The sequence below is a fragment of the Centroberyx gerrardi genome, chromosome 19 (genome assembly GCF_048128805.1).
Source record: "Centroberyx gerrardi isolate f3 chromosome 19, fCenGer3.hap1.cur.20231027, whole genome shotgun sequence".
Classification (NCBI taxonomy): Eukaryota; Metazoa; Chordata; class Actinopteri; order Beryciformes; family Berycidae; genus Centroberyx; species Centroberyx gerrardi.
The window spans coordinates 24,503,999-24,518,013 of NC_136015.1; the positions used below are offsets into that span (position 1 = coordinate 24,503,999).

At 39.0% G+C, this 14,015-nt stretch overlaps 2 protein-coding genes across 3 annotated transcripts in view; both read right to left on the minus strand.

Moving 5' to 3' along the window:
* LOC139918670 (uncharacterized) overlaps window positions 1-693 on the minus strand; it is a 9,337-nt gene extending 8,644 nt beyond the window's left edge. Inside the window, exon 1 of one of the 2 annotated variants that reach the window (XM_071908090.2) lies at window positions 580-693. In XM_071908090.2, the coding sequence (XP_071764191.1) occupies window positions 580-646 (67 nt within the window). In that variant the 5' untranslated portion in view covers window positions 647-693. The remainder of the gene's footprint in view (window positions 1-579) is intronic. The other variant, XM_071908089.2, reaches the window with a different exon arrangement.
* Window positions 694-2,010: 1,317 nt separating this feature from the next.
* Window positions 2,011-10,108, minus strand: LOC139918669 (uncharacterized). Its single transcript, XM_078290471.1, has 11 exons — window positions 10,024-10,108; window positions 9,210-9,488; window positions 8,577-8,849; window positions 7,700-7,912; window positions 7,470-7,568; window positions 6,914-6,988; window positions 6,016-6,069; window positions 5,481-5,510; window positions 5,091-5,165; window positions 3,772-3,840; window positions 2,011-2,146 (listed from the first exon to the last, which is right to left on the minus strand). The coding sequence occupies exons 1-11, from the start codon at window positions 10,091-10,093 to the stop codon at window positions 2,103-2,105; spliced, it is 1,281 nt and encodes a 426-aa protein (XP_078146597.1). The 5' UTR covers window positions 10,094-10,108; the 3' UTR covers window positions 2,011-2,102.
* Window positions 10,109-14,015: the final 3,907 nt, after the last annotated feature.

Genomic DNA, 14,015 nt, shown 5'->3' on the forward strand with positions numbered 1-14,015 from the left:
TTTTGTCTTCAAACGTATAGAATAGATTACATGCTCCTCTATGGACTGTGAAAACTGTCTGACCCCTGGCTTTATGAAACAAATCCAATTACATAACATCAAAAATGTACTTCTACTGTAATTCTAATTAGATCTAAAGAATCTAATTCCTATATTTAATTGAATTACTTTTATCTTACTATTTCTGTGTGTTTCAGTGTATGAAAGGCACATTATTTTTTTAGAAAAGAGCAAAACAAATCGTGATTATTATTATTAAGTGCATGGTGGACAAGCTAAACACAAGGCTGTTTTTCTTCACATATACAAGGTTTTCACCCAACAGCAGCACTATGGTACAATGTAACTATGACTGAGATAAATTGTAAAGTTTTACATTTCCACAGATCACTTTTGAGATTTTCTGGTGCAAAAAAACTCAATAATACACAACAATTTGTCTGTTATTGCAATGTTGTTTCTACAGAAAACAGTATTGGACATCAAAAATCAATGTAAAATGAGTTGAATATGAATGTTAATCTCCAAATAGTATGGATGAATGTAACATGAATGTAATGATGAAGCCTCCCACTGTACCTGAGGAGGTTTCACTGCAGGTGGTGAGCAGCGTCAGGAGACAGAAGAAGAAGAAGAAACTCAGCATGTTAGCAGGAGAAAATAAACCCAGAGCCACGGAGAGAGCTGACCGACTGTGAAGTGTTTACCAGACTTCACCCTCCTCTCTTCCTCTCTTCCTCTTCCTTACATCCACACTCTATGGATGACTGTGTGTGTTTACATTTGAAGCATCTAGCTGACACTCTTACAATGATCGCAACGGTAGAATAAGCTTCAATTCCTAGATCTTTTGGGGTTTTTTTTCTCTTCTCCTGTTAGGGAAATGAGCACAGGTGTTTTTGTATGGATGGTAAAGGTACAAGTGTGTTTGTGTGAGTGAATTGTCTAAATGTTAATTGATGTTACTTCTGTTTAATTGTTGTAAAACTTAATAAAAAATATTTAAATAATAATAATTCCATGATCATCATCATTACAAGCAGCCGGTAGTACGGAGGTCAGGGGTCAGAGGTCACAGCACCCTGACAATACTCCAGTGACCCCAGCATGACCTGTAAACTGGATTTAAAATGAACTTTTTTATTCTAAAACATTTCCTTTTCTTCATCTATCTACTGCTTTCTGACGGTTTTCTGTAATTACTATTTTTTTTGCTATTCTGGAAAACAATACACAGATTGATTTAAAAAACAAAAAACAAAAAAGACATTTTATTTCAGAGTAACTAGACAAAATAAGTTCTTCTACCGCCATCATAAACGTAAATGACAAAGCGGGACAGCAGCAGAGAACAATGTGATGTTGTTGAGATGTGAGTGAGCGCCCCGTCCGGAGAAAGCTGCGGTGGCTGAACCTCCTCCACCACAGCACACACTAAAATTTTAGCCACATTACAGGATTTCTGGGTAATGTAGTCCTTCAAACTTTCAGATATTCATACATCTATCTCCCACTGCCATTAGGGGCCGCCATCGTTCCACTTTAATACACACTGTCAGTCCAGTGTAGAAGGTTTATGTCAGCTGTCAATCAGAGCCGAATACACACACATACACACACACACACACACACACACACACACACACACTTCTCAGGAAACAGCTTCATTATCTTAAATCATCAGGCCATATTGTACATCATGTGAACATGTAGGTGTTTATACCGCAAACTCATCCAGTCAGCCTCTCAACCACAGCCCAGTGTGTGTGTTCGTGTGTGTGTGTGTGTGTGTGTGTTTTCAGGAAATGATGGGGGGGGTTTTTACATTTCTTTTTATGGAGCATTATCAATGGTTTGGCTTATAGTTCTGAAACGTCAGCTGTCAGTCAAAGTAAAATTTTTAAAAAGTAAAATATCTTTTATTTTATTCATGAAACATTCATTCAGTCCTTAAGTGAAAACAAAAAAATGAAATAAAATATTATGTGCCATATATCATTTTTTAAAATAAAATAAACAATATTTTATATATGTATACATACTTTCTGCAATTAAAGAGAAGAGAAAATCAATGTGTCAGTTATTTGGATGAATGTCTGTAGTTAGTTGGAGTAGAAGTTTTCTCTTCTCTCTCCCAGAGGAGTTTCTGTAAAACAATAAGATTTAGTTAGAGTAATTTATTAATAACCATGTACAGGCAGGTCAGTAATGAAGGCTTTCATTCTAAAAGGTTATTCCTCCATTTTGGGTAAAAAAAAGAAACATTATGTGTGTCTATAGTTCAATATTTAAAAAATCCATGATGTTATCCTCTTATGTGACAAGTTAATCACTCCTACTGATTAATAATCTGTACAATGATCACTACACAGCAACACTGCATCATTCTGTCACGGGGTGTTCTTTCAAAATGTGTTAAAACCTTTTACTGTGGTTTGGAGAAAACTGTCTAACTGCCAAGTCGGGTGTTTTTCTTTTTCTTTCATGACTCCTGGACCAGTGAAAACAGTTTAAACCGCCAGTGTATAATTACAAAAATCAGGAAAATAAACATTCTCTTCCGCATATTCCTGAAAAACCTATTTTCTGCAGATCTGTGTTTTCACCTGACAGCAGCACAATGTTGAAGAAAGACTAGACACATCACAACTGAGCGATGCAAAAAGGATTAAGTGGAGGAGACATGAGTAGAGAGAGGAAGTAGTCTGACACTGAAATAGCGCAGTGGAAAGTCAGCGTGTGGAGCTTCAATTTCCAACTCATATCAAGTGTGATAACATTTGATAGATAACATTTTCATGTGACGAACAGGTGAAAATGTCGCGTCCAATTCCTGTTATCATCACAGAATCCAATTTGTGGTGAAATTAAAGAGGGGAAAAATACAAAATACATTTCCCCCTCTTTCATTTGGGGAGAAACTGTTACCATCTGTTCATTGCTCAACATTTTGAAAATAGATGTGGTTACATCCTGTAAAACTGTCACTTGTTTGTGAGCAAAGTTCTTGAGATGATCTTATCAGTAAAATTAGCGCGGGCTATACTTTCATGCCAGCAATCTCATTTTATGTGAAAATAAAAATAGAAAAATTGGAACCTGAATACTGTTAAGAAAAGATGAGGCTTAGAAAACACAAATCAGAAGAAATCAGAAGAATTTAACACAGTGTTCAGGCGTCAAAAATGGTGTCACACTATGTGGATATTCTCCTTTTTTCCAGCGTTTCCTCTCCTCTCTTTGATATATTTTGTATTTATTTAGAACTCACACAGCTATTGAAAAGCACAAATGCAATCCATTGTAACACATAACTACATAATTATTTATTAGGGATGGGACGATCTGCTTATCTCACGATACGATTCGATACACAACATGTGGTTCAGGGTTCAATACAACCCACAATACCATGTGATAGTTCAGTAGAAGTTCAGTGACAACAAAGTCTGACTGTGCAGAATTCTGTTTATTTCTGAGCCACAAATCTTTCCAGCGATGCCATTGGCTGCTAGAATGTAAACAACAATTTAAAAATGTCGTTACAAAGTGACAATAATATAATTTGGATGGAGAGCTTGTGAAACTGTGATGGTCAAGAGTCTCATTAGTGATTACTACAGCAGAATAACATGGAGCTGATATCACCATTCATGTTCCTGACGCACCATGCGGATTGCCATATATCATCCCATCCCTATTATTTAAATGACACTGTTTTTAGAGTATTTTAAAGTGCAACCAACATGAAAAGGTAATAATTAAAGTCACCTTCATTGTTTCCTTGAAGATTAGGCCCAGTGATCAGGGAATATGTGGAGTCGTTCGGTACAGACGTCTCTGTGAGAGAACAAAACATGGAGACTGATTACATGAAACTCTTCTCCACGCATGGCAGTGACCGATCATTTTTACAGGTTTACAAGACACATAAATGGTACCTTTCGGTCTGGACCATCATTTTGTCTGTGTGCATGTGCACTTTCACTCACACAGCATGAGACCTCGCTTCACTCAAGTGAAACTGTAAGATGAAGAGGAAGAAGACCACTTCCTTTATTACCTTTCACCCCTCTGACAGGTAAAAGTATGTTTCCACTGAACATGTTTCACAGAAAAGAGAACGGGAAAGGCTACTATAGCTGCTGCTACAGCATCGTATCGGTAGTGTTGGTTGGAGCCTAAAACAGGTCACCGCTCTTTTGCTGGTGGAAAAACAAGAGACAGGGACAACGCTTTTGTTCTCAACTGGGAACCTGGGAGGAAAAAAAAATAAAGCTAAAAGCTGCTTTTACTACTGCTACTACAGTAAAAGTAGTAGTAGAGGCAGTAGCAGTAGTACTAGCAGGAGTAATTGTTGTAGTAGTAGTAGGAACTGTAGCAGCAGTAGTAGCAGTAGCAGTAGTGGTAATAGCTGTTGTAGTAGTAACAGTAGTGGTAGTAATAGTACTAGCAGTCGCAGTAGTAGACCTAGTAGTAGCTGTTCTAGTAGCAGAAGTAGAAGTAATAACAGTAGTTGCAGTATTAGCAGTAGTAGTAATAGTAGTAGCAGTAAGTAGCAGTAGTAGTACTAGTAACAATAGTAGTAATAGTAGCAGTAGTAGTAGTAGTGGTAGTAGCAGTAGTAGCAGTAGTAGTAATAGTAGTAGTAGTAGTAGTAACAATAGTAGTAATAGTAGCAGTAGTAGTAGTAGTGGTAGTAGCAGTAGTAGCAGTAGTAGTAATAGTAGCAGTAGTAGTAGTAGTAGTAATAGTAGTAGTAGTAGTAGTAACAATAGTAGTAATAGTAGCAGTAGTAGTAGTAGTGGTAGTAGCAGTAGTAGCAGTAGTAGTAATAGTAGTAGTAGTAGTAGTAACAATAGTAGTAATAGTAACAGTAGTAGTAGTACTAATAGTAGTAGTAAAAGTGGCAGTAGTAGTAATAGTAGCAGTAGTAGTAGTACTAATAGTAGTAGTAAAAGTGGCAGTAGTAGTAATAGTGGTATTAGTAGTAGTACTAGTAATAGTAGTAGTAAAACCAGAATATCCTGGTTTTATTACTACTTGGACTGTGTGAAGGTGGATGTTGATGCAGTGTGGTCGGTCTGTACCGGTCTTGTCTCCTGGCTGGACTGGTGCAGGATCAGGGATGATGCAATATGTGTCGTCACTTTGGTTCAGTCCATCTGCACAACAAAACAGCACCGAGCGTTTACTGACGAGAACAGGATGCAGACATGATAGACACGCACCGAGCAACACTAAATAAGGCTAAACACAGCGTAAAGGGAAGGCAAGGGAGAAAGGGGAAGGGAGAAACCTAACCAGTGTGTTTTAACCAGAGTTTTATAAATACGTTGCAGTAAAACGTTCACACACTACAGTTTGTGTCTAAATATAACCGCGATAAAAGTCCCACTTTTCACATGAACGCCTCAGCTCATCTGAAATTGTTTGAAAAATCCTGTACTTTGTTAGGTTTAGTGAAAACATAAACTTACCTAACCAGACTGCAGGAGTCTTGCTGTTAGCTAGTGAGAGAAACAATAAATTACAGTTTTATGTTGGTATTTGTACAGAATGATGCAGTCATATATAAAGCACAGCACAGTGGGTTGGACTGTGGTTTCCCAGCAAGCGTTTGGCAGATGACGACATGCAGCAGGAGGCCAAGTTCAGCGTCAACATGTACTGTATATTATGCTATATAAAGCCCTTTGAGACATGCTTGTGTGATAAAGGGCTATATAAATAAACAAGACTAGACTAGAGACTAGACCTCACACACAGTGCAAAGGGACAGTCTAAGACATATGATATACAGTATACTATGCTGGTTACTTTGCATATAAACACCGACAGCAATCCACCAGTGTGCAGCCATTCAGGCAGCTTAGCATGTAGTGTGGGTTCTGTGGTGTTTCTATTGTGTTTCCTGAGGCAGTCTGAGAAGCAATAGACAGCAAAATGCAAAAAAAAAAAACAGTGTTAGAGTTATATATCACCAAAATACAGTTAGATTATTTTACTAGTTACCTGGGAAATCTGCCAAGTAGTATATAGCTGATGATCCAGTGGGGCGTTCTACACCTAGAAGTAGAGTAGAAGTTGAAGTTAAAGTTGATGTATTTGTTTGATCTGTATTTTTCACGTGTTTGTTGTGTAAAGCACTTTGTGTAAGCCTGTTTTTTGTGTTTAAAGCTCCATATTCTCCACTTCCCAGTGTTTAATTTTGTGTCTTGAGGTCCATTCAAAGCTGTGTGTGTGGTGTCATGAACCAAAAACACTCTCAATCCATTTCTCCACGTTCATTTTCCAGCATCTCTCTGAGCCTTACCAAGAACAGGCTGTTTCTGTCGCCGTGTCTTTAAGGCTCATTAATATTAACGACCCCTCTGTTCTGATTGGCTAACCGTTTCGAGAGTGAAACGTGAGACACCGCGGCCCGGCGGCTACAGGTAGGGAAAACTCTCCGGTAATAAACGATGACGACCGCTCGACCGCTTTGAAAAAAACACTTTGTTAGTCTGTTATTTCTTACAGAAATGATAATGAGCGAACCTTTGTGACGCCACAAAGTTACGGAAGTCCAAACGGCTCGTTTAGAGGCTCGCTTTTCTAATATGGATTGTGTGGATTTAGTTGGCGACCGTGCGTTTTGATACTTTCACCATGTTTAGATAGACCATCCAACTCCTTTATCATCACAGAGGCAAGGGGAGTCCTGCTTTACACCATGTGGGACCTTTAATAAATTTGACTTGACGACTGTGGTTGGCTGTAGTTAAAGGAACAGTTCACTCCAAAATGAACCTGGCAGTGTTAATGCCATGCCATAAGCACATAAGACCAGCTATTATGTGTTACTCTGGCTCATAATGGAATAGGGTAGTGATCTCCTTCGGAAGTGGCACTTCCCGTTTCCCATACTCACCACATGTGGGCTGAACCACAGATCCATCTGGTATCTCAGTATAGATTGGCTCGACCCTTTGTTCATCACTTCCTGCTAGAAAAGGTCAGGAAAGTGTCTTTCAAAATTTAATCCATTACATCACCGCTGATTATCTGCTTTAAACTGTAATCAGTGAATGTCATCGGCTAGGTCGGTCTGTAATGTAATCTAGCCTTTTGGTAGAAGCGCTTTCGTAAAAATCACTACCTTCAGTTCATCATGGGGCAACTGTAATATATGCATCATTTAGTCTAGAAACCAAGGCAACCAAGGGCTGAAGTTACCTGCTATCCTTTAAAAAATACCATGATTTGGTTTTAATGTTTTACTATCAAATATTGTGTAAGACTCATGTTTTTCCAATCGTGATGATCTCATTCAGGTCTTCTGATTTCATCAAAACTGTTTATTTCTGTAAAGTATATTCTGATGCAGAACTGGCACATATAAATAACAAGAATACAGTATAATGTGAGTGTCTGATTGGTAATATTCTCAAAAGAACAATGCCACTTTCAGGTCAAGCTTCATTCACCTCGTCTTTTGGACCAGCATCTCCAAGTGATGAAGATGATGATGAAGAGCAGTATTCCAGACACCATACCAACAGGAAGTTGCCAGTAGCCAAGAGTAGCTGGAGAACAAGAAAAAAACAAAAAATCATTCTGCACCTAATGCTTACCTGCTTAACTTTAAATTTTTTAACATGGTAATATGTTCCGTTCATAAAAACTAGAGTTAACATTTAGATCTGTTTTGCCTTACTCGTTTTCTCATCCCTTTTATTTTGGGGTTTTCTGGTACTAGTTTTGTTTTTTTTCGCAGTCTTCCTGGTTGTTGCCAGTGGGGTTGATGGTAATATAATTGTTGGTGGTGTTGGCGTTGACGGTGATGTTGCCAGAGATACTGGTGCTATCAATGTTGTTGTTGTTCTTATTGTTGTCATTGCAGTTGTTGTTTCTGTTGGCGGTGTTGGTGCTGGTGGTGATAATGGATTGTCATTGTTAACTTTGTGAGGGATAGAGAAAATGTTAAACTGGGCAAAATAAAATGTCCTCAAATGTATTGTGACTTTTACACACCAGTTACAGCACATGTGCACTGACTGAAAAGTTTTCTGGCATAGGAACCAATAAAGTGCAGCTAGCAATGCTTTATGGGAATTATCAGCACATTTGGAACGTGTCTGTGATCAATCAAATTGCTTGGGTGAAATTATTCATTGTATAATCAGCAACGTTTCAACCTCAACTATTTTGTGCAATATGCCTGAGACCAGCTGAGGTTAAAACGTTGCTGAAGGTTAGCTAGTTAGTTAGCTGACCTTCAAGTTCAAACTAGCCATACTAGCCTATAGCTATCTATATAAGCTAGTTAGCTAGCTGCTGACCTTCAACATCATGATGTCATGGTCATGAGTGAATGACAAAAATAAGACATTGGCATTTATATTTTCATATACTTCTCAGAACTACAACTCAAACCTGCAGCCTAAATGCTGCATCTGTTAGCTTGAATAAATAATGTACTTTGTTTTTTGCATTAAAACTTCTTCTTGATTTTCTCTCCTTATTTTAGCTTTCTTTGGAACTTTTTCCCTACTTCACAAATGTACTTGCCTCGCATCTGTCAGTCTTCTTACCTTTGATCACAGTCAGATGCGCAGCTGGTTTACCATCACAGTAGTACAATCCAGAGTCAGCAGGCTTCACTTTAGTTACAGTCAGTGACTTGTCCTTGGTGGAACCAAAACGTCTGCCTTGGCCTTGAAGATGCTTGCCCGTCCCATTTTTAATAACATAAATGTCTTGTTCTCCTCCATTGATTATTCTGCTCCATGTTAGACCATCTAAACCAGCATGAGGGCATTTCAGAGTGACGTTGGTCTTCTCTTTCACAGTTAGTCTGGTTGTTCCTGTACACAACAAACATATTGAGCAAGTAAAAACCTATATTCATGTTGCATAATATACCAACAATATCTACTGTATTACCAATGCTGTAATGAAGCTAAAGCCCGTTTTGGGGTTACTATTAAAGTAATGAGTCATCTGAAGACTTTGACTTGCAAAGCAGTTGTGTTATTAAGGATAGAATCATCTGTGAACAATGAATTTCAGGTAGAGATTTTTTTTTTTTTTACAAAATGAACATGCAGCATTTTGGAATGAAATCTTTCAAATATCAAGTAGAGACATGTTTTTAAAAAATAGAAAGCAGAACACTGATATATTGTAAAATACAATTCAGTAGCTTTGATGTTGCTTGATATTACCTGGTGGTATCACTGTCAACTCCACAGCTGGTTCATCATTACAGAAATACTTTCCAGTGTCTGAGACATTAGTTTTGAGTATGTACAGTGATTTATCTGCCACTGATTTATATCGTTTAAATGGGTCATGAATGTGTCTTTTCTCCCCGTCACCATCAACTGTAAGTATGTCAACTTTGCTTCCATTACTCTCTCTGCTCCATGTTACTGTATCCTCCACAGAGCGAGGACACAGCAGAGTGACTGGGCCCTTCTCGTCAACTATTTCATGGTTTATCTCTGCAAAATAAACGACATTTTTTAATAAATAAGCATCCGTTTAGAAAGAAACAACATTTCTAATATTGTGAGCACCTCTGATCTAGCAGGTGGCGTGCTATTTTAACAGCGCCAGAATCAGAATCCTTTTTAATTGCCAAATGCAATGGGTGCAAATTGAATTTGATCTGGTTAATTGATGTTTACACATTATAAGACAGACACAAATTACATGACTGACACTTACAACTCCAAAACATGACAGGACCTCAAAATATAGATGTACTGCATGACTAAACATAACAGTAAACATGATTAAACATAAACCCACAACAGTTAAATTATTTTCAGAATGTAAAAGATCAGATCATTTTTTTCAAACTATAACAAATCAGTTCAAGCACCCATTTTTCAACATTTTGCACTCTGTGGCAGGCATATGAACTGTAAGAAACTGTAATGGAATCAAGTAGAGCAGATTAAGAAAATGTAAATAATAATAAATGTATTAAAAGAATATTACACTGGGTGACTGACTCATTTGAAAAGTCCTTACCTGCATTAGTATTACTGCCGGCACAGACCAGAGCAAAGGCTAACAGGCAGCCAAAGACATTCACCCTCATCCTGATACAGGCTGAAATGATTATTAACTACAGAGGATAGAGACTAACCACAGTTTCCCTCTGAGCTGACAACAGGAACTCAGCTGTCGCCGTTTACGTGTTCCTGCACTCGAAAAGGATGCAACGCTTTCGAGTGTCTTGTTTGAGAAGAAAAACACTGGTGTTACTTTTGAACGCACTGTATTTCACTACCAAGAAATATTGTGTCAGTGTGTGTTTTTCCAAAACACACAGATGTGTTGAAAATGAGAGGGTGCCTGTCTTTATAATAAACCTCAGTCTGGATCTGTGATGTTGTCAAAGTGTTGTTTTCCTCTGCTTTACCTGTTTATTGCAATACTTACAAGTTTCAATGCTGTTGATACTGTCCATCTTGAGAAAAATTGGGTCTATGAGCAACTCCTTCTGTTTATGCAATATGGCTAACATTTGGTATCCTTGTGTGACACCTTTTGCCAAGCTGGAATTGATTTAGTGATCATACATGTAACGAGGACACACAGTGTAACAGATGTGAAGCAGCTGCATAGCTCAGGAGGCGAGTGTGTTGTCTGTAAACGTTGCCATTCCTCCTGATGGCCACTAGGGGCAACAGTGAGTGAGTGAGTGTGTGAGTGAGTGTGAGAGTGTGAGTGAGTGAGTGAGTGAGTGAGTGAGAGTGTGAGAGTGTGAGTGAGTGAGAGTGTGAGTGAGTGTGAGTGAGTGAGTGAGTGAGTGAGAGTGAGTGAGTGAGTGTGAGTGAGTGAGTGAGTGAGTGAGTGAGTGAGTGAGTGGGTGAGGGAGTGTGTGAGTGAGTGAGTGAGTGTGAGAGTGTGAGTGAGTGAGTGAGTGAGTGAGTGAGTGAGTGAGTGAGTGAGTGGGTGGGTGTGAGAGTGAGTGAGTGAGTGACTGTGAGAGTGTGAGTGAGTGAGTGAGTGAGTGAGTGAGAGTGTGAGTGAGTGAGTGAGTGAGTGAGTGAGTGAGTGAGTGAGTGAGTGAGTGGGTGGGTGTGAGAGTGAGTGAGTGAGTGAGTGAGTGAGTGAGTGAGGGAGTGAGTGTGAGAGTGTGAGTGAGTGAGTGAGTGAGTGAGTGTGAGAGTGTGAGTGAGTGAGTGAGTGAGAGTGTGAGTGAGTGTGAGTGAGTGAGTGAGAGTTTGAGTGAGTGAGTGAGTGAGTGTGAGTGAGTGAGTGAGTGAGTGAGTGAGTGTGAGAATGTGAGTGCGTGAGTGTGAGAATGTGAGTGAGTGAGTGAGTGAGTGAGTGAGTGAGTGTGAGTGTGTGAGTGTGAGTGATTGTTAGAGTATGAGAGTGTGAGTGAGTGATTGTGAGTAAGTGAGTGAGTAAGTGAGTCAGAGAGTTTACCTACATCCCATTGTCTGCTATTGCAATGACTAAACTTTGCAATTGTTTTTTTTTTTTTTATATTAGTGTCATTATTAGTAGCAGTTGTAGTATTAGTAGTAGTAGTAGTAGTCACGGTAGCAATACGGTATATTTTATTACTATCATATATTTTCCAGACTGTGTTTTATCACCAACCTGCTACCAACCAGGTGTGTCTTCATCATGGAGGAACACCTTACAGCTTATAGCACATTATTTATTAGCAAACAGCTGATAAAATAGAAGGCCTAGATACAGACATAGAATACAGTTTCGTCAGCAAAGCTAGGTTATAGTATTTTACATACACACATAGAAACACTGCTGATAGAATAATGTGATTCCACTGTTACATGCCAGAGTATGTGTTGTCTTACCATCGTAAAATTATTTTACTATATACAGTGATAGGTATCATCATATATGTTCTTCAAGATGTTTTAAATGTGTGTGTGTGTGTGTGTGTGTGTGTGTGTGTGTGTGTGTGTGTGTGTGTGTTCAGACTCTCCATCAGAACCAGTACTCTTCGTTGAGGTCGACCTTCACACCAGTTCAACCAGTGATGTTCAGCTGGAGGTCCGCCGGCCGCAACTGAACCCCAAAGCCCCTTAAACCCGGCCTCAGTACATCCATTTATTTATTTTGTTTTATACTGTTTGTGTCTTCATGTTCTCACTCATCTCTCACTGACCTTATTGTGGGCCAAATACCTAAAAATGTGAACCTGAATCCTCCAGATTCTCAAGATCCATTTGTTTCAACAGTAAGACAGAGCCAGACTGTAGAGTGTGACAAAAGTTCAACATGGCTGCTTTGTGAAAAATGTTTATACTGCATTTATTTTTACATCTTTGGAATGTAGTTTTTATTTTCTTTGTCTTACTACATTGCACAACTCTCATAATGCTCATTCTTTCATACTTTCATACCTACATTTCTATTTAATAGAATCTGGTGGTAATTGTCAGTTGTTTTATGTTTAATATATATACAGTATATACCCCCATTTGCTCTATTTTCATTTATATTCTATTTATCTTTTCTGGATCCTGTTAGTATTTGGTGCTGCAACGACTCAACGTCCCCATAGGATTAATAAAGTTTAATAATTGTATTTGTCATCTTATATGTGTGTATGTGTGTGTGCTGCACAAAGCCGTCAGATGGAAAATTAAACTTGTTTTTGTTTGGTTGTGGCTAACCAACAACACGTCCTCTCTCTGTGTATGTGTGAGTGTGTTAAGGCGTCAGTGTTTTTTCCACATCAGGTACTGAAGAACGACTGCAACCGCAGTCTATTAACAACATGCAGGGACTTTCAATGCTATAAAGTGATATATGGGGCTTTGGTATAGAACTGGGTGTGTATGTGTATGTGTGTGTGCGTGCGTGTGCATGTGTCTGTGTGTGTGTGTGTGTGTGTGTCTGTGTGTGTGTGTGTGTGTGTGTGTGTGTGTATACAAAGAGACTTCTATTCCAACAACTGATCTTTCACTCAGTGTAAAATCTGGACAATCCAGTCTGTAAAAGTTTTCTCATTTAGACAAGCAGGGGGACTTTTCATACTTTGACTTAAATGTTTTATACTGAATTTAATTATTTTAACCCAATTGACAAAAAAAATAATCAAATGACCAATTTAATCCATTTTGAATTCAGGCTGCAACCCCACACAATGCTGAGAAAGTCAATGGGGCTGAATACTTTCTGAAGGCACGAACATGTTGAATACCCAGATACTGATACCATGTGGAAATACAAACAACACTGTTACTGCTTATAGACAACACTCAATATAAGCAAATATATTTTTACTCCTATAATTAGAATCTCAGTTTTGTTTTTATTCAACTGCAAGAAACTCTGTGACATCAGACGTTAATGTGTTTAATACACTGAACCAGTTGGTTGATACAGAAATATACAATTACGAGTCCATACCCGGGGATGCGCGCGCCACAACTCCGCGCAGACTTGCCAAAAATGCGCATAAACAGCGTAAATTTGGGAAAATGGAAAAATCGGCTTCGTCAGTCCCTGCCTATGCCAATGCTTAATGCCCATGTGCAGTTTGAGATTGATTGGCCAACCTGTCGAGGAGCAAAATGGATGCAGACAGACAGACGGACAGACAGTTTTCCTCATTTAATAGTAGGATAGTAGGATGTGTGTATGTGTGTGTATGTATGCACCGATGGCTCTTCAGGAGGCCTGACTGAGTAAAGTGCTGCTGACAAGATTTGACAGCAGTTTGGTTTCTCAGCAGTGTGTCTGTAAGGTGTTAAAGCTCTTCTAACACTGCGGATAGCGATACGGTCTCTCTCCGGTGTGGCTCCTCTGCTGCAGTCAGAGGCTCTGAGATGTGAGGAAGCCTTTGCCACACTGGTTCGGTTTCTCTCTAGAGTGAGCGAGTCAATGTTTTGTTTCACCTGCTCAGCTGACTGAAAGACTAACCTGAAAGACTATGATGAGAAATAGCCAACTGTTCCTCTCTCAAAATGAGTTGGCCTGGTCATGGTTTGACACTCCCCCCTCGGGACTGGGTGCCAGTCCCAAGTCCT